Raw genomic sequence first — 25014 nt, forward strand, 5'->3', positions numbered from 1 at the left:
AATTTAGTCAAACAACTCCTTATCTAATAACTGAATTACACTCCCTTCATTCCATATGAATATGAACTCTTTCCTTTTTAGTCCGTCATACAAGAGTATGCACATTTTTAGTTCATCCCTCTAGAGTACGCACTTTCTAATTTTGAAAAAACTTTTCATTATATAGAGGTGGGACGCATGCTCCCCTAACTATACTTTAATTATTTTTTCTTTCATCTCTCTATTACTTTACCAATTGTGAATAAAACTGGCGTCCAACTAAAAGTGCATACACTTATAGGACGGAGAGAGTTTCATTTGCTGCAATATCCAAATTAGCCTCTTCAAATCAACTAGATATTACAAGCAAGAGAAACTTACTTGATACTAATATTCACAGGCTTCATTTTGTCAAAAGGAAAATGATAGGTGGAAGCCTTCCAAGAGAAAGTAAGCACAACTACATTAGCAGTGACAGAAAGGGGAAAGATTATAAGCTAGAAATACTACCTTCACTCCAAGACAAGTGCTTCTTTATGCTGACCTACCATCAGGAAACTAGAAAGATCATCTTCATCAAAATAGGAGGCTAGATCAAATGCAGACAACAGGCACAAGAATCCTAAAACCTCCTGTGACTTTGCAATTTGAGGAGCAGCTTTCAATTGAGACTTCCATGAAGTAGCAAGTTCTATTGCTTCTTCCCTAACATGAGGTTTGATGGTAGGAGACAATTTCAGAAGCTGCCCCAACAGAATTATACAGGTTCTCCTAACATTGTACTCCACGTCTTCTTCCCTTAAACGTGGAGGGTAAAACCCCGCCATCGCATCTAGAACCAACTTTGCCGGATCAGAAGATAGGTGAAGAACTTTGAAGATTTCATCGACCATTGATTCAAACTCATTTTCCCTGTCATTTAGAAACATCTGCAAGGTTTTACCATCCATTCTCACCATGAACTTCAAGTCTGCAGACTCATCTGGTTCGATCTCAATGGGGGCAATGAAGACATCAGTTGGGTGGTGGTGTTTATATTCAAGGACATTGAAACTATACCTCATCTGTTTTTCCTTGATTTCAAGCTCCTCTAGTGTGTGGTAGAGACGTTGCTCTCTTTCATCAAGATCTCTAGCACGTTTCTCAACCAAATCTTTCTCAGTTCGTAACTCCCTTTTGATAGCACGATGTTCCTTGAAGCAATTACGCGTAAATTCTTTCAGAGAATTCTCTCTTGAATCTAGCTTCTCCAACCTAACTTTGTGTCTATCTTCAAGTTCCTTTTCCTTAGCGATCAGACGCCCTTCCTTTTCTGCAATTCTGCGTTCTTGCTCCTCGACTTCTCTTTTCTTGAAGTCAGCCTCATCCATTTTCTTCTCAACCCAATTTTGAAGTGAATCCAAATCAGTTTCCTTCAAAGAGACTTCTATAAATCTCTGATCAGCTGCTGCCTTCAATCCCTCCACAGAATCCTTTACCGAACATAACCTCTCAAGAAGCTGACGCCCCAACTTCTCTCGTTCTATCAACTCTTCATTCATTAACTCGGCATCCCTAAAGACCTTTTCACTTCTTGAAGCCAGCTTCCTCATTTTCTCATCAGCTTCATAGAATCTATTCTCAACACTTGTCTTTAGCCCCTCCACATTTTCTTTAGCCAACTGTAGCCTTTCCAAAAGCGAGTGCCCCAACTTCTCTCGTTCTATTAATTCTTGATTCATCAACTCGGCATCCTTGACAAGCTTTTCACTCATTGCATCCAGTAGCTGCTCTTTCGAAGCCAACTCTCTAGCTTTCTCCTCTTGGAATGAAATGAATTCTGTTCTCATCCACTCCAACTCCTCCAACTTTTTCTCCACCGATTCCCTAACCAAATCAGCTTCTTTTATACTCAACGCCAATGATTCCCAACCCGCATTGTCCCTACATTCAATCTCCCCAAACTTGTCATCCATCTTCAACCTCACCTGCTCAAGCTTATTTTCTGCCACCTCAATTCTCTCCATGAAATAATGCTTAAACAGTTTTTGGTCCCTAGACTTTTCATCAGCCAATCTAGCCTGCTCCTCACCAATCTCTTTCCACTTCTCCTCCAAATTCTCTTTTTTCAATGCAATTCCTCTCATGTTCTCCTCTATGAACAACTCTTTCTCCTTCAACGCATCGATCATCGCATCAAATCTCTCCTCCTCCTCCGCTAAAGTTTGTCTTTCAAACATCAAGCTCTGTTTATCAGCCTCAATCTTCGCTAACCTCTCTCCCGCCCGCCGCCTAACTACTCCCACTTCAGCCCTTTCCATATCAAGGAACCGAACACGCTTCACCACCGCAGCGTGACGATGTTCCAGCTCCTGTTCGTGAGAGGCCAGTTCCCTCATTTTCGCGTCTTCGAACATGAAGAACCTCCTCTCTCTCTCCTCCAATTCCCGCTCCCGTTTATCCAGCGCTGCTTCGCGAAAATCGGCGCCACGCATCCTCACCGACACCGAGTCCCAAGCCGCGTCCAATTTCCGCTTCCTCGACTCAATCTCTGAGCATTGTATTTGCAGAAAATCCACCATTCTCTCAGTTACAGCGGCGCGCTTGCTCAGACCTTCCAGAGTCTTCTCCATCACCGACCGATTGAGACGGAAAAGGAGCACAAATTAGAGGTCACGTTGTAGAACGTGCATCCGCCATTTACCCTAACACACGCGGGAAAGAGGTGGTGTGTGTGTGTGTGAATTGAAAATTACAGATCAAGGAAAAGGGGGAAAAATGACTGCGCAGTAAAATTGCTTCTGAAAATGAAATGCAGAAACTTACATTGACAAGACAAGTGGTTGATTTGTTTATCAGAGTATGAATTGCTGAACATCCCTCTTTTCAGTTCATCATCATTCAAATGGAAGGACACACACGCTACATCCCTGCTTTCTCTTTTTCTTTCTCTTTTTCTTTTCTCTTTTTCTTTTTCTTTTTCTTTAACTCGGAAATTCTAGTGAAATTATGATATGCCTAATTTCCAGTAACGGATTAATATACAACAAAGGCGTAAACTGACGGATGATAAGTTGATAACTGTATTATTTTTTTATAGAAAAAAAAAGTTAATTAGTGTATCAAGCAGGGTTCAAACACCGTGAACGAGGTGTGTTCATTCTCTATTAATCATATTTCAATCACTTTTTCTTTATATTTCACTTTTACTTTACTAATTATATATTAAAACGTGTATCGTTTCGAATGTTATCTATTTTTTTAGGGATTGAACTAACTATACATTAAAATGTATATCGTTTCAAATGTTATTTATTTTTTTAGTGATAGAGGGAGTATTTCGCATCCCTTCAATATTTTTTCTACAGCTCCAGAGGGGGAACAAGATTTCTTGTGAAACGAGGAAAAAATTCATTTTGTGGAATTATGTTGCTGATTCTTGTCGACTGAGATCAAGATCTACATATTTGTTTAACGTCTTCTTACAAAGGTGGAATTCCAAACTTTAGTTCTGTCGAATTCAGTAATAATATTGCATTTGGCTGGTGTCCTGAATTCTTGCTTATGAAATAGGAAACTTTCATGAAAGAAGGCATAAATGAGCATAAAGAAAGATTGTTTTTTAGCTCAAAGTGTGTGTCAGATTTCATCATACTCTATTAATACAGAGGCTAGTCTAATAAACCTTAGCTGCACCAATATGACAGCTCAAACAAAGAGACAAAATACTATAACAAACTTGTCTTCATCCGGGCACACTTGCACGTGTTGTTGACACGTTGCCCGGTCCTTCCAGCTCAACGTAGGGACCACCTTGTGTGACATGGAGCGCCGTGTAGGCATCTTGTCATCCAAGGCATGCTCACTCACTGACTTGATTATTTGTCCAGGATTTGCATCCATGTCAACATCCTTCAGTCGTGGCTTGTTGATAGTGATTTGCAGGGACAGATCTAGGAATTCTTAGCTAAAGGGGTAAAAATATACTTCCTTCGTCCCGCACTACTCGCACCTTTCCTTTTGGGCACGGAGATTAGGGAATGAGTGATAGACAAAGTCAACAATTACGGCTGTATGTATAAATTGTTGCTAAAAATGGAAAGAGTGCAAATAACTTGGGACGCCCAGAAAGAAAATAAGTGCAAGTAGTGCGGGACGAATGGAGTACATGAAGAAATTTTAAAAATTAAAGAAGGGACAATTAGTGGAAGATTTACACAAAAATCTCTATAATTAGTTATACATATATCTAAAGAATGGAATATGAGCAGGGGCATTTGTCCCATCTAGTTTAATGCTACATCCGTCCCTGGTGATTTCCAAGTATGCCAACACTTATCGTCGAACGCATTGCACTTTTCAGAGTATAGTGGGACGAAGTGAGTAGTGCTATACATAAACTCTATTTTCTAAATAGATATGTATATGTAACTGTAGGGGTGCATTATAATCAAAACAGTAGTATATGCATAACAAATAACTATGGACACTGTATGTAGGAGTAATGAACATATTATATACTCCCTCTGTCACATTTAAAATGAAACGTTTTCATTTTTGGATTGTCCCACTAAAAATGAAACGTTTCTTAAAAAGGAAACAACACCCTCTCTACTTTTTTCTTCTCTCTTACTTTACTCTTTCTTCAATAACTCACAAAAACACATTGCATAAAATTCCGTGCCGAAAACTAAATGTTTCATATTTATTGGGACAGAGTGAGTATATACTTCCTATAATGAACATTGTATGCAAAATGTTTATAAGAGCATCTCCAGTAAGACTAGACGTCCAATAGCCCTCACATAGCCTTCACACTGCCACATCATCAGCACTACAATTCTCCTGCCACATCAACTTGCCACATCAACTGGACATCAAATAGCCCTCACATAGCCTTCACACTACCTATCCACATCACTAATAACAATTATATAATTTAATTTACACTCGTATCAACATACGGAATGTAATTTACGAGACAAATACATTTAAATTGAATAATACTATTAAATTTTCAAAAAGTACAATAATTTAAAAAAAATACATTTAAAAAAATTACATTTAAAAAAATTACATAAATTTACATAAAAACTAACGCCTTGCAATCCTCTGCGCCCACAACTCTTCAACTAAATCCTTTTGGAGTTGAATATGAGCCTCAGTCTGACGCATGTCGGCATGTGCTTGGAGGAGGGCTTCTTCATCTTGAGGTACCCCACCTAGTACGTTGGCGGTGGTGACGCCGTGGCTTGGACCGGCCTCATTATCGTCGTTGGCCCAATCAGTCAGTTGTACACCTTCATCTTCGACAATCATGTTGTGCATGATAATACAAGCGTACATTATATCAGCAATGCAGTCGACATTCCACAAATGCGCTGGTCCCTTAACTGCAGCCCATCGAGCCTGAAGCACACCAAATGCGCGCTCCACGTCCTTTCGCGCCGACTCCTGCCGCGTCGCAAAGTAGGCTTTCTTCGCATCTGATGCGCACCGGATCGTCTTCACAAAGACGGGCCACCTAGGGTATATCCCATCCGCCAAGTAGTAGCCCATATCATGCTGGTTACCGTTGGCGACAAAACTGATGGCCGGACCGACGCCCTGGCACTGCTCGTTGAAAAGGGGCGACGAGTTGAGGACGTTTAGGTCGTTGTTCGAACCGGCTATCCCAAAATACGCATGCCAAATCCACAACCGTTAATCAGCTACGGCCTCGAGGATCATCGTGGGATTTTTTCCCTTGTAGCCGGTCGTGTAAAACTCCTTCCAGGCAGCGGGACAGTACTTCCACTCCCAATGCATACAATCTATGTAACGACCCGTTAAATCGTTACCTACACGAAAGAATAAACCACGTATCAAATACACTTTCGACAACAAATCGAGACGAAAAGTTGGATAAGAATCGCGTCACATCAGGCACGTTTTCCAAGTGGATAAGAACCACGTCACATCAGGCACGTTTTTCAACGCCGCATTAATTACTCGTCACATCAAAACGAAAAGACGTGAATTTTTGTCTTTTATGAAATTTTTTTTTCTATAAATATGACCTCCCTCCTCTTTCATTTCTTTTACTTCTACGAACGAATCGAGAACCCGAGAGAGAGAAGAGAGAGGGAGGAGCCGATGGTGGCGGATCCGCGATGGCGGATTCGTGGCAGCGGTGAAGGGAGAGGGACGAATCGTGTCAACGTTTGTTCTACCGATTCGTTTTGTGTCAAAGAAGGTATATTGTTCACTTTCTATCATCCTACCCGTTTTGACCATGTTCTTGAGTCCTACATGCATGTAGAGGGTGTAGGTTTGATAGATCGCAAGTTTAACGGGAGGGAAAGTGTGTTTCGTAAGAACTTGTTTGATTTTGCGCTGTTGATTGAAATCATGTGTGTTGGATTGAAATATTTGGTGAATAATATGAGTTTATGTGCAAATATGTGTATGAGGAATGTGTAAGCATGTTTATATGTTATCGAGCATGAAAAATCGGTGTTTGTGTTGTGGAAGTTTTAAAAACCCTATTTTCGAACTTGAACCAGAAATCTGTGATGCACGACCAGTGACTTATGATCTGTATTTGTCCCATCAAACGAACGAATTTTTCTATGAAATTTTTACTGAGTAAACTTCAAGTTGTTTTCTGTGTCTCGTATAAATTTCAGTCCTTTTTGTCGAAAAATGAATTTTTGAAAAATGTTTGAAGTTGACTGCGCAATTCTGCCAGTAACGTGTGTTCTCGGCCAGAATGTTTCGAAATCTGTTTGACCGACCATATGACATCCGATCGATGTGATTCTTGAACTAGATGAAAATTTGAAGTGTCTTCTGAGTCTTGTAAAAATTTCAGCCTTATTGGACATCGTATGAATTTACGGTGAATTTTTCAAATGAACTGCGCAGTGCTGCTAGAATTTTATGTTCCGATCAGAAAGTTGCATAAATGTTTTGACTGACCAAATGATATGATTTCAGTGTGAAATTTTAACTGGGTGAACTTGAATGTGTCTAATGTGTTGTGACCAAATTTTAGCGTCATATGAGAAAGGATGAATTTTTGGTGAATTTTTGAAGTTTACTGCGCAATGCTGTCAGAAATTATATGATATGACCAGAGAGTTCAATATGTGAAATGACTGACTAAATGGCGTGATTTCGATATGAAAATTTTCACGGACGAACTTGAATGTGTCATCTGTATTGTGACCAAAATTTAGCATCTTTTGAGGTTGGGTGATTTTATAGTAATTTTTACAAAACGGTCGCGCAATTCTGCCAGTTTTCTGCCTTATTAAAATGACACCTAGTTTCAAGATTTAAAAGTGTTATATGATGCATGTATGTCCAAGAAACGTGTTTAAATATTGAAATCACTTGTGATCAGTTGAAATGTGTTACGCGTGTCTTACACCTATGTGACGTATGCTGGGTTTGGGAAATTGAGGAAAACGACGAGAGAGAAGCGATAGGACATGCATAGTAAGATGATGTTGTGTGAGGCTGACTTGTGTTGTCATTGACAAGGGTGTTGTGTACTCGTGAACTCGAGGATCGAGAGTTGCTAAGTTGGGGTGTGAATTGCTAAGAGAACGAGGTGGGCTTTCTTTTACTAAACTCTTTTACGCTTTCAAAAGTATGATTATGGAGAAATAAGGGTGGTTTAAAGTGTTATGTCATGCCATGATGTTTTGTTTATGAGATTGTTGTCTGATGCCTAGTTCGTCTGAGCTTGCTCCGTTAGGCTATATGGCTGTAATGAATGAATGAAACGAATTCGGGTCTGAGTAGGGCCGCAAACCCTATCAGGCTGTGTACACAAGTGGGATCGTGAGCCGTCCTTGCTAGTCGGCCGGTCTCGTGGGCGAATAGTGTGGCCACACTTTCGTCGCACTATGGAAAGAGAATGTGATTGAATGATTGATGAGAAAATGGGGAGATTGATTGTCTGGCCAGACTTTGAAATATATTTGTGTTCTCGTGATATTTCTTAACTACATAAAAACTCGAGATCACTGGTATGGATGACATAACTGTTTTTATGAAAATGTTTTCGACATGAGCCCATTGAGTACAACAAGTACTCAGCCCTGCATGTGTTTTCCCTATGTGCAGGTTGAGCGGGATGTTGCGGTGGATGTTGAGTCGACATAGGGAATTTGGATGCGTTGTGTCTTCATACATAGGCGTCATCCTTGACTCTCTTTGAAACCTTATTTCCGCTGCTATATATATATTTTTGAACTAAAATATTATTCTTTTAAGCTAATTGAGTATTTCTTATGAACTAAAATCCTTAAATGCTATTCTTAATGTTTGTCCTTAGTCACGATCGCCTCGTTTGTAACACCCCTGGGGTGGGTGGTCGTGACAAAGTGGTATCAGAGCTTCGTTCTTTCGCTCTGGTCCGAGAGTCTTCTTTCACCTTAAGTCTAGAATAGTAAACCTTAAACTGGAGTGTCATGAAGGCTCAACATCCAAAGCATCACGCTCAACCAAAGAAAGTGAGGTATGTTTTAAGTTGTTGAAAGAATGTGAGATAGATGTATGAAATTGATGATGATATGATGGGGATGTTTTGGCAAGTGTACGCATGTGAATGAATGTTATACGTGAAGCTGAATTTTGATGATATGATTATGTGGAATATGAGTACGATTGACATGAAAATTTAAGCACGTGTTATATATGTGAACACGATGTTGTGATAGTATGATTATGTGAAGTATGCGCATGATTGACAAGATGATCTAAGCACGTGTGGTATGTTGATCATGATATTGTTATGATGTGATTATATGGAGCATGAGCAAGACTAGTATGATGACTAAGTATGTTTTATATGTGTGAAAGTACTACGACGTGAGCATGTCAACATAGGATGATGGAGTGTTTTACATGAATGACGAAAGTTGATGAGTTGTTTTGAGAATGTTAAAATTTTTAGAAAATAAATGAGTAATCTAAGAATGTTGTTTCAAACATATATGTGAAGTGCATGAGTGTTTTGTTTGGAATACAAATGTGCTATGAGTTTTGAAAGATTTGCATGGTTTGATATGTAGAAAAAAAAAATGGAAAAAGGATTTTGTGGTTGATGTTTTGTAATATTAATGACTCGTTGTCTAGTGGAGTTTGATTGAGGAAAAAATGTTTATGTTGTGGAAAGTTGTTAAAAAAAATGAAAAAAAAAAATTTTGAAATTTTTTAAAAAAAAAAAAAAAAAAAATTCCTTTTCGATTGGAAAATTTAGCTATGGAAGTGTGATGTTATATATGTTATGAGGTGCGAAGTATGAAGCGTTATTCTATGGAGTATTTTATACGAGTGATGAAAGTGGATGTTCAAGTATGTTTTGAGTTTTGAGTCAAAACTTTTACTCTAAAGTTGAAAGTGAGATGTGAAAATTTTGATGAAAGTGTGAGAGTCTGAAGAAAATTTTATTTCAAAAGTTTTAAATGATAATGAGAAGTGTGAAAGTGTTTTGCTTTGAGATGTGAAAATGTCGTGTGTTATAGTACTTGTTGTGATATTTTGCTATCTACGAGATGATGAAATGTGTCGTGAACTTAGAGTGCCGAAGATGTAGACCTAGTTGACCACGCGGACCGTAGTTCTAATTTGAAAACTCACCTATTGCTTTCCCGAGCAATGAAAACGAACGAGAATGAAAAGTGGGGCGAAATTTCCAAATTATCGAGATATGAGACTAGAGTATCGAGATAGAGGATGGAGACCAGTGGACCATGAAATTTTTCTATTTCTTGGAATGACGCTATGAACTTTGTATGCGAACATAGAGTGCCTAAGAAGTATGTTAGATTAAATGATATCGAATTTAGTTGTTGACAACTGCAATATCACTTTTCCGAGTGATAGGACAAATGGAAATATGTGGTGTGAACTCGAACTTTATCGAATGATTACAAATTCAGAATCGTTTTTCCCTGAATGACGAGAACAAGGAGAATGCGAAAGGACGTAGCATATGATAAAGAGTTGCGAAATGATCCTACAACGGATGTAGAGATCATACCTGCGATCTAATAGATAAATCCGATCTTCGGTCAAAAGTAGCGATGCGGCGAAAACGACTGTTATAGCATGTTGAGAGCGCGAGTACAACTACAACGTTTTAAGAAAATGACGATTATCACGTGCAAGGAATATATGAAGATATGGCTTTCGACTACTGTTATTAGTTGTAACGACATGATGAATCTCAACTTGGAATCCGCAATTTCGTAGAACGATGTTACCATGTTCGGCCTCAGAAAGATGAACGAGAGAGTGTGACCCTCGTGGCTATAATGAATGATTTTAATCAGCAGTACTTACTTGGATCCTAAGAAATTCTTTATACGTTCTTTCGATTAACGGGGAGCCCTGTTCAATTTAAGACTCTGTTTGACTCAAACCTTGCAAGTAATGCTCATTATTTTTTTTTCCTATGTCATGTCATGACTCATTTTTCAGTTCTTGAAAATTTGTGCTTGTCTTTGTAACTTTGGACATCTTGATTAGTAGTCTTCTTTGATTCATCTTTTGTAAGGACAATATTTTGACTTTATGAACTTCCGCCTTTGAGCTTCATTTCTAAAGTTGTTTGCAGTTAAGACTTTCAGTACGATCCCATTCCCAAACATGTTTCTTCAAAGGATGGAATATTCTTCTTGGAACTTTTGTACACCTTTTTATTTCGTAACTATGCATGCGGCAAGTTCTTCCTTGCAGAAGTGAAATTTTTTTTAGCTCAATTTCACTACACATATTGTTTCATGTTCAATGATTTTCTTTCTGCAACACCAAGTTAAGGCTATTGTGTCTCTTTTTCCTTAACGTGGTTGATCTAGCCGATCTTCCTAAAAAAAAGTTCACTTCACGTTGGTTGCAACCCTGTGAATCCATTGATGTGACATCATTATTCAATAACATGAAGTCGTCGAACCATGATCAGTGCTACCTCATGACATTTGTCTATGCTTCTAAATCCTCCCACGATTGATCATCTCGTGTCATGACATGTGTGAACCATCATTCATTGATTTTGCAAATTTGATTTGACAATTGAAATATCTTATTTGGCAGCCTACTATGTAATTTGAGACCTGATTCAGTTTCATCCTGTTTTCAAGGCCTATCTCATATTCTTTCGAGCTCTCGTCAGAAGTAAAGTCTCAACCATTATGAGTTTATTTGAAACCTTAATTTCCAGAATGAACATGATCAAGATCAATGAAACTTAGACCCTGCCTTATTTTTTCAAACCAATTTCTGCAAGTTGGTGATGAGATCTAAAAGAGTCGAACTAGAAGTGTTGTTCTTGTTTTCTTGATTAATCTACAACCTTTCTGATTAAGACACCTTCAGCAGTGTTGCTACAATTTTGAATTCAGTTCATATCCAAGTAAGACTGCATGATCAATTTTCGAGTTCTTGATACTAGACTTGGAGAAAAGGGAGGGGTTGAGCTTTTCGAATGCACACGGGGGAATAAATTTCTATACTCAGACATGCGTAAAAGTGATGCACCAGCTAGAGGCAAATTTCTTTTCAAACCCCTGGCGACGAGCCGACTATTTTTTGTAAGGGATTTCTTTTAATCGACAAACCTCTATAATCTCCGCATTGCAAGCAACCATGATGATAAGGAAAGGGCGTCCGGCGTATCTTGTGTACTTGAACGGGGAGGAAAGGAAGGAATTGAGAGTGGAAGAAGTGGCAGTAGTACTAGATTTTCTCGATGTGTTTTACAGAAGCTTTGTCTGGACCGCCAACCGACAGACAATTAGAGTTCACTATTGATTTGGAACCAGGGCCTGCGCTAGTATCGAAGGCGCCATACCGAATGGCCCCTAAAGAGCTGGCAGAGTTGAAGATTCAGTTGCAAGAATTGTTAGACTTGGGTTTTATCCGACCTAGTGTGACACCGTGGGGAGCGCCGGTGTTGTTCGTAAAGAAAAAAGGATGAAACGGTGAGAATGTGCATCGATTACCGTGAGCTCGACAAGATGACCTGAAGAATAAGTACCCACTGCCAAGGATTGATGATTTGTTTGACCAACTTCGAGGAGCGGGCATATTTTAAAAAAAAAATGGACTTGAGGTCGGGATATCATCAACTAAAGGTCCGACGAGAGGATGTACTTAAGACTGCTTTTCGCACTCGTTATGGCCATTATGAATTCGTAGTGATGCCATTTAGGCTGACCAACGCCCCGGCCGTCTTCATGGACTTGATGAACCGAGTTTTCCACGAGTATCTTGACAAGTTAGTGTTAGTCTTCTTCGACGATGTTTTAGTATACTCGAAGAACGAGGAGGAACATGGAGGGCATCTGCAAACTGTGTTGGAAACGTTACGAAGGGAGAAGCTTTATGCCAAGTTTAGTAAATATGAATTTTAGTTGACTCGAGTGAACTTTCTTGGTCATATCGTGACGGCAAATGAGATTCAAGTAGACCCCGCAAAGGTTTAGACTGTGCAAAATTTGAAATCGCAGAAAACGCCGAGTGAAATCCGCAGTTTCTTGGGATTGGCGAGATACTACCGATGCTTCATCGAGGGATTCTCTAAAATCGCGAGGCCAATGACACAATTGTTGAAGAAAGGAATCAAAGAGGTTTGGACGCCGGAATGCGAGGCGAGTTTCCAACGATTGAAATAAAAGTTGACCACAGCACTTGTTCTAACGGTGCCGGCAGCCAACAAGGACTTCGCCGTCTCTACTGATACATCAAAAGTAGGACTTGGATGCGTGTTACTGCAAGATGGGAAGGTGATAGCATATGCTTCCCGACAGTTGAGACCGAATGAGCTGAATTTTCCGACTCATGATTTGGAACTAGCAGCAGTAGTGCACACACTGAAAATTTGGAGACACCATCTCTATGGAGTGTGATGTGAGATTTATACGGATCATAAGAGTCTCAAGTACTCGAGCAGAAGGAGCTAAACATGCGACAATGACGTTGGTTAGAAGTCGTGAAAGACTATGACTGTGGTATTCACTATCATCCGGGCAAGGCGAACGCAGTAGCCGATGCTTTGAGTAGGAAGAACCAACCGCAAATAGCTTATTTCCTAACGCAAGAGGAAGCGTTGATTCGCGAATTCGATAGAATGAGATTGGAAATAGTAAAAGAGCCCGAGACAGTAGGAGAAAGAATAACGACGCTAGTGATCGAGCCAGACTTGATAACCAAGCTCATAGAAGCCCAACGACGTGATGAGAAGTTGGAAGAATTACGTGTGAAGGTGAGAGCCGAGAAGCTCGATCATTATCGTGCGGAGGCGGATAATGTTTTGACGTACAATGGACGATTGGGTGTACCGAGCGATGAGGCGCTAAAAGATGAGATTTTAAGTGAAGCGCACGACACGCCTTATACTGCTCACCCCGGAAGTACGAAGATGTATCGAGATTTGAAGCAACATTTTTGGTGGAATGGGATGAAAGGAGACGTAGCGTCACATGTGGAATGATGTCTAGCGTGCCAACAAGTGAATGCCTTACACCAGCGGCCATATGGGAAGTTGCAACCACTCGAAATTCCCGAATGGAAGTGGGAGCATATAGCCATGGACTTCGTGATGAGTTTGCCAAAGTCACATAAGGGCAACACTGCGATTTTGGTGATTATCGATCGACTGACTAAAAGCGCGCACTTCTTACCGATTAAAGATTTCCTATGGATCGGACAAATTAGCTAAGATCTACGTGAGTGAGATTGTACGTTTGCATGGAGTGCCAAAGACTTTTGTGTCCGACCGCGATACGAAGTTCACATCAAAGTTTTGGATGAGTTTGCAACGAGATTTGGGCACGCAATTGAACTTCAGAACTGCTTATCACCCGCAATCGGATGGACAGTCAGAGAGGACGATTCAAAAGCTTGAAGATATGCTACGAGCCGATGTCTTAGATTGAGGGGAAAGTTGGGAAACTGTTCTGCCATTGGTTGAATTCGCCTACAACAATAGCTACCAAGCGACGATCGATATGGCTCCGTATGAAGCTTTTTATGGCAGGAAGTGTCAATCCCCACTATATTGGGATGAAGTTGGCGAGAGGAAGATGTTAAGACCCAACGCTATAAAGGAAAGGACCGAAATTGTGCATCAAATCCGTGCAAGGATCAAGGAAGCTCAAGATAGGCAAAAGTCGTATGCTGACGTGCGTCGAACGGAAATCAAATTCGACGTTGGTGACAAAGTGTTCTTAAAAGTATCCCCTACGAAAGAAGTTGTGAGGTTTGGAATGAAGGGCAAGTTGAAATCGCGCTTTGTAGGACCGTACGAGTTTATCGATGAAGTATGTCCTGTAGAGTATCGTTTGGCGTTACCTCCCAGTTTTGGAAATGTGCACAACGTGTTCCATGTGTCGCAGTTGCGCAAGTACGTGTTTGACCCCAAGCATGTGATTCGTCAAGAAAAAGTGATCCTAAACCCCGACATGAGCTACGAGGAAAGGCCAGAGGCAATCCTAGATCGAAAGATACAAGAGTTGCGAAACAAGTCGATAGCATTCGTGAAAGTGTTGGAAACACCATGGTTCCAAGGAAGCCACGTGGGAGTTAGAAGATGAAATTAAAGAAAAGTACCCCGAGTTGTTTATGTAAGACGATCAAATTTCGGGACGAAATTTCTGTTAAGGTGGGTAGAATGTAACGACCCGTTAAATCGTTACCTACACGAAAGAATAAACCACGTATCAAATACACTTTCGACAACAAATCGAGACGAAAAGTTGGATAAGAATCGCGTCACATCAGGCACGTTTTCCAAGTGGATAAGAACCACGTCACATCAGGCACGTTTTTCAATGCCGCATTAATTACTCGTCACATCACAACGAAAAGACGTGAATTTTTGTCTTTTATGAAATTTTTTTTTCTATAAATATGACCTCCCTCCTCTTTCATTTCTTTTACTTCTACGAACGAATCGAGAACCCGAGAGAGAGAAGAGAGAGGGAGGAGCCGATGGTGGCGGATCCGCGATGGCGGATTCGTGGCAGCGGTGAAGGGAGAGGGACGAATCGTGTCAACGTTTGTTCTACCGATTCGTTTTGTGTCAAAGAAGGTATATTGTTCACTTTCTATCATCCTACCCGTTTTGACCATGTTCTTGAGTCCTACATGCATGTAGAGGGTGTAGGTTTGATAGATCGCAAGTTTAACGGGAGGGAAAGTGTGTTTCGTAAGAACTTGTTTGATTTTGCGCTGTTGATTGAAATCATGTGTGTTGGATTGAAATATTTGGTGAATAATATGAGTTTATGTGCAAATATGTGTATGAGGAATGTGTAAGCATGTTTATATGTTATCGAGCATGAAAAATCGGTGTTTGTGTTGTGGAAGTTTTAAAAACCCTATTTTCGAACTTGAACCAGAAATCTGTGATGCACGACCAGTGACTTATGATCTGTATTTGTCCCATCAAACGAACGAATTTTTCTATGAAATTTTTACTGAGTAAACTTCAAGTTGTTTTCTGTGTCTCGTATAAATTTCAGTCCTTTTTGTCGAAAAATGAATTTTTAAAAAATGTTTGAAGTTGACTGCGCAATTCTGCCAGTAACGTGTGTTCTCGGCCAGAATGTTTCGAAATCTGTTTGACCGACCATATGACATCCGATCGATGTGATTCTTGAACTAGATGAAAATTTGAAGTGTCTTCTGAGTCTTGTAAAAATTTCAGCCTTATTGGACATCGTATGAATTTACGGTGAATTTTTCAAATGAACTGCGCAGTGCTGCTAGAATTTTATGTTCCGATCAGAAAGTTGCATAAATGTTTTGACTGACCAAATGATATGATTTCAGTGTGAAATTTTAACTGGGTGAACTTGAATGTATCTAATGTGTTGTGACCAAATTTTAGCGTCATATGAGAAAGGATGAATTTTTGGTGAATTTTTGAAGTTTACTGCGCAATACTGTCAGAAATTATATGATATGACCAGAGAGTTCAATATGTGAAATGACTGACTAAATGGCGTGATTTCGATATGAAAATTTTCACGGACGAACTTGAATGTGTCATCTGTATTGTGACCAAAATTTAGCATCTTTTGAGGTTGGGTGATTTTATAGTAATTTTTACAAAACGGTCGCGCAATTCTGCCAGTTTTCTGCCTTATTAAAATGACACCTAGTTTCAAGATTTAAAAGTGTTATATGATGCATGTATGTCCAAGAAACGTGTTTAAATGTTGAAATCACTTGTGATCAGTTGAAATGTGTTACGCGTGTCTTACACCTATGTGACGTATGCTGGGTTTGGGAAATTGAGGAAAACGACGAGAGAGAAGCGATAGGACATGCATAGTAAGATGATGTTGTGTGAGGCTGACTTGTGTTGTCATTGACAAGGGTGTTGTGTACTCGTGAACTCGAGGATCGAGAGTTGCTAAGTTGGGGTGTGAATTGCTAAGAGAACGAGGTGGGCTTTCTTTTACTAAACTCTTTTACGCTTTCAAAAGTATGATTATGGAGAAATAAGGGTGGTTTAAAGTGTTATGTCATGCCATGATGTTTTGTTTATGAGATTGTTGCCTGATGCCTAGTTCGTCTGAGCTTGCTCCGTTAGGCTATATGGCTGTAATGAATGAATGAAACGAATTCGGGTCTGAGTAGGGCCGCAAACCCTATCAGGCTGTGTACACAAGTGGGATCGTGAGCCGTCCTTGCTAGTCGGCCGGTCTCGTGGGCGAATAGTGTGGCCACACTTTCGTCGCACTATGGAAAGAGAATGTGATTGAATGATTGATGAGAAAATGGGGAGATTGATTGTCTGGCCAGACTTTGAAATATTTTTGTGTTCTCGTGATATTTCTTAACTACATAAAAACTCGAGATCACTGGTATGGATGACATAACTGTTTTTATGAAAATGTTTTCGACATGAGCCCATTGAGTACAACAAGTACTCAGCCCTGCATGTGTTTTCCCTATGTGCAGGTTGAGCGGGATGTTGCGGTGGATGTTGAGTCGACATAGGGAATTTGGATGCGTTGTGTCTTCATACATAGGCGTCATCCTTGACTCTCTTTGAAACCTTATTTCCGCTGCTATATATATATTTTTGAACTAAAATATTATTCTTTTAAGCTAATTGAGTATTTCTTATGAACTAAAATCCTTAAATGCTATTCTTAATGTTTGTCCTTAGTCACGATCGCCTCGTTTGTAACACCCCTGGGGTGGGTGGTCGTGACAATCTATGCTGCCTAACATTCCCGGGAACCCATGCTGATCCTCGTGCATCCGCAGCAGATTCCGGCAATCTTCGGGGGTAGGCTTTCGGAGATACTGATCACCGAATACTTCGATCACGCCCTGACAGAAATACTTCATACATTCGATGGCAGTCGTCTCACCGATGTGGAGGTATTCGTCCCACATGTCTTCCGCGGTGCCGTAGGCCAACTGCCTGATTGCCGCAGTGCACTTTTGAATAGGGGTGTGGCCGGGTCTGCCAGCCGCATCGTGCCTGAAGCGGAAATACAGATATCGCTGCTCCAAAGCGTTAACAATACTCATAAACAAGTCCCGCCTCATCCTAAAACGACGCCTGAAATGGTTGGCGTTAAAACGCGGCTCCTCTGCGAAGTAATCTGTGAACAGGCGCTGATGTGCAGCTTCATGATCACGATCAACCACTTGTCGATGGTGGACAACTGGTCGTGGGCGAGGTGCCGCCGGCTGCATATAACTCTGCATCCATCGATCAACCTCACGGCTCGTATAGACTTCTAGCTCTTCGTTCATCATACGCTCGTACTCATCCGCATCCCCACCACTACCACCGGCATTACTCATTTCTTAAATTGATCTTGTACAGAAAGTAAGGTAGAGAGAGAGTACTCGTTAAAACAAGTGGTGCGAATGAAAATGACGTTCAAAGCGCGTATATATATTGTTTTCAAAAGAAAAAATAAATAAATAAAATCTGACTCCGGTTTGACGCCGATCCAGGACCCACAATGGCGCCGTGAGGATCGGCGTCGGAACCGGCGTCATCGCGCGAATCGGCATGGCCACGCCGATTTTGACGCCGATTTCGCCGACGCCGGTTCCAATGGTTCGGCGTCAGAACCGACGTCGGCGAAAAATCGGCGTCGCGATTTTGAAGCCGGCATTGGAGATGCTCATGCATACAATGTCTAGTAATTTGTTATGACAAAAGATAAGAGTGCACCCCTTTCCTTGTACGCATATGTTGCTGTCAAGATCAACTTGGTAGACTTACGTTATCTCTAATGGTACTACAAAATCCAAAATGGAGTATGAAAATAGTTCCAGTTGTACATCAAATACTCATCCCATTTTAAGATGTTTATTAAAATAATTAAATAATTTTTTTTGTTAATCGTTCGTAATTATTTATAAAGTTCTGCATCATTGTTTTTTAGTTATGTGTTGAATTGTCATTGTATTAGTGAATTTCTTTGATTATTTGATTGCTTATTTGGTTTGTAATTGTGAACTGTAAATTTCTTCTTTTAATTATAATTGCTACTGTAAATTGTGAGTTTCTTAGATTAATACATAAATTTCTAGTGAAAAGATCCTCAAGTTCTTTTTATCCTTGTAGTGGAAGTTGAACAAGAATCACAACACAAGCTATTTAATGTAATTTTTAACTCATTATTCAAATTGATAGTATTTGATATGAATGATTCCTAGATCCATTGCAAGCATGATATCCAATTCATTTTCAAATGTACAAATTAAACACAATTATTACCACACATCACTAACTACAAACACATACTGACTAATCTCCAATCTAAACATGCTACATCACATATGCAAACATAGATATAAGTAAATACCACTAATGATCGAGCATCAAATCCCACAAACCTAATTAGATGAAAACTAAGCTACTATCATCAACAAACCGCATATCTTCAAGGCTCGATGGCACCACGTTTGAGCCATCGAAATCGAACAAGAATCCGTAGTCATCCTCACACCTTGTAGACCGATCACCCAATTTGTTGTGGATATAGTCATGAGACTCATGAGAGCTCGAGCAATGAGGCTGGTGGTTCATGGGATGGTCACAAGATAGGTCGAAATCGAGCCCGGGAGAGGTGCTAGGGTTAGGGTTAAGGTTAGGTTTAGGGTTGCCTATATGGTGATTGAACAATGAAGCTGTAAAGTTGACACGCTCATTATTTGTGGAGGAAATAGTCAAATTGTCTTCGAAATTATGTTGGCTCATGAGATTCTTGTTATTTTCACTTCTTGATTTGTAGAACACTCTGCATAGTACCCAATCTTCCTGTCAAAGGCGGCCATAGGTTAGTTAAATAAATCAATTCTTTAATCATCATAGCAACTAACCATAAAATTTGGTCAACTTTCGGTCAATCTCATAACTTATAAAATAACAGTAACTTGTAAATAGTCGGTTGCTATATCATAACTTGATAATATTCTCAAATTTCTCATTTGTTTATACTTGGAGGAAAATCATGTACAATTTGGAAGTCAAAATACTTTAACCTAATCTTATATTTCTTTTATTTTTCATATTGAAATCCATGGCTTTCGTGAGTGATGTTATACGAGCCCCCGAATCTAAATCATTGTGGCAATTGAGAAAAATGCAAAAGTTGTGATATACTCCATTTAGCTATTTTTTAAAGTTGTGGGATTGACCAGAATTTAATTTCGTAATTTTTCCGACAATTTGGACTATATAATATTGGTTTTACAAAATCTAGTATCAATCACGTATCATCTTTTAACAAATACTATGTGTGTACATGTACCAAGCTCGTGTCTAAGTGCATGGGGAATATGATATTCAACCACTTCTATTGAAATGCTTAGCATATAAAAATATTGATAAATACATTACATTTTATAGTTATTGTTTAAGTTATACTCCATCCATCCCACAATATAAGTCACATTTGATGTGGACACGAGTTTTAAGAAACGTAAGGAATACTAGGTTGAAAAAGTTAGTGGAATATGAGACCCACTTTTTTTTATATCGGTTTTATAATAAAATATGAGTGAAGTGAGTTAGTGGAATGTGGACCTACTTACCATTTATGGTAAAAAAAAATAAATGTGACTTTTATTATGGGACTCTTATTATGAGACGGACCTAAATTGCAAAATGTGACTCACAGTGGGAGTGAGGGAGTACATATTCATGAGTCGTAGAGAGAGAACAACAACCAGGGAGAATATTTAATGAATATGGTTTTTTTTTCCAGTAAGATATTTTACTAAATAAAATGATGAAATTTTTAGAAATAATGTATGAGTGTGTGTGTGTTTGTATGATGAGAAGGCATAAAAGAGTTCGTAGTATATGTATGATGAGAGAATCTTTGAGGTAATTAATAATTTCAAAGGAGTTTCGTTCAAGTTTCATACAACATGATTGGCACCTTAAGTCGAAGTGACTGGAAATTTCCTTTTTTTACATAGCTTCACACATAATATTTATTCCCTTTAGTTACTAAATTAACACAATAAAGGGACAAGTAAACACGAATTAAGGAACCAACCTTAGGTGGGACATGTGGGTTTTCAAGGCGAAATTCGTGCATAATCCATCCGGTTTTGGTCCCATTAGGAGCTCTATTTTTGTGAAACACCAAAGTTTTCCTCATCCCGATGACGCCCTTTGTCCGGGGATCGAGCACTGTCCGATCTTTCCCCGTAGCCTTCCAATAGCCGGAGGTGGTGGCACGGTTGGTTCTAAAGCCGGTCGCATATTTCCGATCCCGGAAGCTAAAGAAGTACCACTCCTTGGAGTTCAACTTGGCCACATCTGCAAAATAATGTCATGTTAATTTAAGTGGAATTAATAGCTTGTTAAATAGAAATAAATATTGGAATAATTACACGTCTTTCTTAACGCGTTCTTGACATATATGCCACGAAAGAAATTAATGGGATTGTACTAATTAAAATGAAATGGATTATTAGGATCTCATCATTTACATTATATTGCTTATGTGACAAAAAGTTGGTTACAAGTCACCAAAGATTCACAAGGCATGTTTGTGGATTTAGGAATTAATGTGTAGCAATGGGAAAATGTGTGTCACCCTTTTCTACATAGATGAGAGTGTTACTTCTATGGTGAGAAGTCTATGTCACACATTTGTCCTCACCTACACAAACACACACACACACACACTTTTATATATTTCGATATACTAAAATTTAATCCTAAGTAAGTATGAAAAAAAAAATCTATAAAAACAATCTATATAGTATTACGTGTAGTTAAAGCTAGACACTACTTAAAGAAAAACTTGTATTCAATTCAATTCAATTCAATTCCCTTTTGCTAAAAGAATGCACCTGAGAAATCCCTTTATAAGGTTGTGAATTTTGTAGATAAAATCTTATCGGATTTCTACATAATATTATAAATAGAATTGCAAGAGAAAAAGAAATAAATGTATATATACAAATATGCATGGTTAGCTAAAACAAAAGACACATATGCAACAATGAAGTTAGTCTATTAAAAAATTCAGTTGTCTCTTAGATGATGAAACAAGACAACAAACTTTTGTTGACGTAACTTTTTTTTTGAATTAAGGTTTGTTAATGTAAATAAAGAACGATAAAGAAAACCTACCGGGAAGCTGCCATGGCTCGCAAACATGGAGATCGATTTCTACCAAAGTGCCTCTTAGAACTTGCTCATTAGTGATCTTTTTGTGGAGATAATGACAAACGAGCTCCTCGTCGCTCGGATAAAACTTGAAACCCGGTGGTAGCGTCTCGCCAATGTCTCGTAGCCCCATTTCTTGCCCAATATAATGATAATGAAATACTGATGATCAGTAAAAATAATTCGATTTTTTTTCTCAAAAAGAGATAATCTCTACCTCTATTATATGCGTGTGCATATATATAGAGTGAGAGAGAGAGAGACACGATATAGAATTGACGTACCAAAGTCAGAAGAAATCTTTAACGTGGGAAATATAGGCTGCAATAAAAGAGTAAAATCCAAATCCAAGAAACCAGATAGAACCTCCAAACTAAAAGGCTACTTTTAATTAACTAAATTCCGATGTAGTAACTTTTATTTTTTGTGACCTTTTTTGAGGGGTTGATATAAGGGAATAGAAAATGCTACGTCACAAATATATTATAGATTCACACACAATGTATTGCTCAACTACAATCTGCTAATTCTATATATGTACTTGGTCTTTTACTGTCCATTTTCGTCAGTTTCCCGCAACAAATTATGGATAAAGTTTTAAAATTATTTAATTAATTTACTTTATGTGTGAAAAGGATATGTTTCGAGGATTAATGGCCTTAAGTAGCAAAAATAGGGTCTTGTTTAGTTTATTTGAATATATACTTATGGCGAACCTAACTTGTGAATGAAAGTAATGCTTATTTTTGTCGATATCCAATAACAAGTCATCAGACATTAACATAGAGTTGTGATATATGCAAAATATAATTTTAATGGTAAATTGCAAAAGCAACCAACACGACAATCATTATTAGATAACACAGAGGTTATTGTTAGATCTTTTTAGAAAATGCAGATTTTTAAAACATGAAGATCGTAGAGGTCAATTTTAGATAAAATGAAATCATTTTTTTCTTGTTTTTGGTTCATTTTAGAAATTTATACTTTGATATAATGACACCCATACTTTTCTAATTCAGTTTTTCTAAATGAACTAAATCGATTTAAATCGAACTTTTTGTAATTTATCAATGAACCTCCATGTTATGGTTCAACATTAGAAATTAGTTTTATTTTGATCATAACTCTATTTATGTATATATTTACTTTATGTGTGAACTGACTTAGGCGATTTATTTAGCACACTTGGATTGGTATCGTGTCAACATCCTGATAATGACCCAACCCAATAAGCCTACTCAAACTCGACATGTTATGAAAATTCTCAACCCGAACACGAACCCGACCTGTTACTTTTAAAATCGAAAACAACCTGCACCCGATACGAACCTATTAATGATCACGATATAATATGGGTTGATATAACACGATTACATCATGATAATGACACAAACTTGATTTTTATATATATATATATATATATATATATATATATATATATATATAAGAACTGGTATTACTCGATTAAACCTGATTTATAAGATTAAAATCTTATATTATTAAATTTTATTTTTTAACCTAATTACATGATAAAAACCAGATATACATGATTTAAATTGATTTACACAAACCCTGAGAATAAATTTAAATTACATTTTTTAAAAATTTATGATAAAAATAATCAAATAACAGTATTATTTTTAGCATGTTACTGAAACTCATCCCAATTGAACACAAAGTTATGGGGTTGTAATAGGTCAACCCATTAATTTCATGTATGTCCGTGTTCAATTTTCGTGCCGTGTTGAAAATTATCAGCCCAAATTCATATCATGTGACGTTAATGTATATTTTAACTAAGTAGCCTAAGTATTTAAACATCAAAAGTAGAATTATCGAGTAACAGAAGATGGATATATATATATATATATAGAGGTGTGATCAAATACAAACTCATATCTATAATACAAACTACAAACTTTAATCCTCCACACTCCTTGTAATTGATCAACGGTTCACGTTTGGGATGCATATGGGGATATCAACGCTTAACACAAATTATGTCACTGGGGGTGTTTATGGAATGTGATTCATGCATCGGTTACAAAAAGCCCTCATTTCACTCCAACCATTCCTTAACTTTGTCAATAACATTTCAATGATCTGTTCCAGATATGTTCCCAATTTCGTGTTGCCATTTGTGTGGTGCCTTTATGGTTCTACTGATATTCCGTTGACATTACCCAAATATTCTGTTGACATTATCCACTACCCATGATATATATATTCTGTTGACATTGTGGTTCTACTGATATTCTGTTGACATTTCCACATAATTAGGCGTTAACATTGCAAAGTAAACACACTACCCAAATATTCTGTTGACATTATCCACTGCTGACATTGAACTTTTTTTTATGATGGCTAATGAGATTATGTATAGAGAATTGGTGAATTTGTGGTATGTTGCTGTTGAACTTTGCACGCATAATTTACAAATATGATACTGACATGATAATGTTTTATTTCTCTACCTAACTTTCAAAATCGAATTGAAATCACGAAGATTAAAATTGGTGCAAAGGTCACCGGAGAACTCATGTCACCGGAGCATAGGTCGCGTCAACACCGATTATTCGAACGATTGCTGGAGGCTTGGTTCCTTGAAGAAACGCGATTGACTGCAGTAGATCATCGAAGGGTTCGGATGGAGGAAATGGGAGAGAAGAAACGTGATTAAGGGGTGGATGTTGAAAAGGAGTAACTGACTGGATTCTCAATCACAACTTAACGCCTAATTATGTGGGCTGCTTAGTTACATCACTAAATTACCCTTAGTGAACAATTATATAGGTAATGTTGACATTATGTATACAATCTATACTAACCGTTGATTATTTCTAATAAACGTGTAGGATTAGAGTTTGCATAGTTTGTATCTTAAGGGGTTTGTAGTTTATCACACCCCTATATAGATATATATATATAGGGTCATGATAATATACAAACTCCCTAAGATACAAACTATGCAAACTATAATCTCATCCATTAAGTATATTTAATCAACGATTGTAATTTATGGTCTCTACACATGTCAACACAGCTTATAAAATCGGTCACCAAGGGTTACTTTTGGGACAAAAATTATAAGCTGAAATCACAAAATCCGTTTAGATTAAGCAATCCCAATAATATCGGCTATTCATCGCACCTCTCATTTATCACGTCTTCCCCCCTCTCTTCCATTCCATCAATTAAGCATGTTCAACGCCCCACCCATTAAACACGTCTCACCTCTCCAATTTCCTCCATTCCACCGTTTCGAATCTGTACTCCACGCAATCGCCGTTCTTCAAGGATCGAGTTGACATGAGTTCTGCGAGGCGAGCGGGTCAAGCGGCTGGAGCGTCAGCCGGAGGTGAGGTTTCCGTTGAAATCCCCAATTT

At 38.4% G+C, this 25014-nt stretch overlaps 2 protein-coding genes across 3 annotated transcripts; both read right to left on the reverse strand.

Annotated features, from left to right (window-relative positions):
• Positions 1-296: 296 nt before the first annotated feature.
• On the reverse strand, positions 297-2963 carry LOC121763399 (myosin-7B-like). 2 transcript variants are annotated; one of them, XM_042159411.1, is made up of 2 exons: positions 2785-2963; positions 297-2582 (listed from the first exon to the last, which is right to left on the reverse strand). In XM_042159411.1, the coding sequence occupies exon 2, from the start codon at positions 2538-2540 to the stop codon at positions 492-494; it is 2049 nt and encodes a 682-aa protein (XP_042015345.1). In that variant the 5' UTR covers positions 2541-2582; positions 2785-2963; the 3' UTR covers positions 297-491. The 2 variants fall into 2 exon arrangements, with proteins under 2 accessions (XP_042015345.1, XP_042015344.1); XM_042159410.1 differs by having other exon boundaries at positions 297-2663.
• Positions 2964-18630: 15667 nt separating this feature from the next.
• On the reverse strand, positions 18631-21935 carry LOC121764601 (protein CUP-SHAPED COTYLEDON 3-like). The gene is made up of 4 exons (XM_042160611.1): positions 21910-21935; positions 21590-21760; positions 20502-20767; positions 18631-19255 (listed from the first exon to the last, which is right to left on the reverse strand). The coding sequence occupies exons 2-4, from the start codon at positions 21756-21758 to the stop codon at positions 18836-18838; spliced, it is 855 nt and encodes a 284-aa protein (XP_042016545.1). The 5' UTR covers positions 21759-21760; positions 21910-21935; the 3' UTR covers positions 18631-18835.
• Between the last annotated feature and the right edge of the window lie 3079 nt (positions 21936-25014).

Source organism: Salvia splendens, chromosome 14 (assembly GCF_004379255.2).
Source record: "Salvia splendens isolate huo1 chromosome 14, SspV2, whole genome shotgun sequence".
Classification (NCBI taxonomy): domain Eukaryota; kingdom Viridiplantae; phylum Streptophyta; class Magnoliopsida; order Lamiales; family Lamiaceae; genus Salvia; species Salvia splendens.

Excerpts from the sequence above, each read along its gene's own strand:
- LOC121763399 (XM_042159410.1), bottom strand. The coding sequence starts at position 2,591 with ATGGAGAAGACTCTGGAAGGTCTGAGCAAGCGCGCCGCTGTAACTGAG.
- LOC121764601 (XM_042160611.1), bottom strand. The coding sequence starts at position 21,758 with ATGGGGCTACGAGACATTGGCGAGACGCTACCACCGGGTTTCAAGTTT. Across the intron at positions 20,768-21,589 it reads CGAGCCATGGCAGCTTCCCG|ATGTGGCCAAGTTGAACTCC; the intron begins GTAGGTTTTCTT and ends ATTATTTTGCAG. Across the intron at positions 19,256-20,501 it reads ACCCACATGTCCCACCTAAG|GAAGATTGGGTACTATGCAG; the intron begins GTTGGTTCCTTA and ends CGCCTTTGACAG.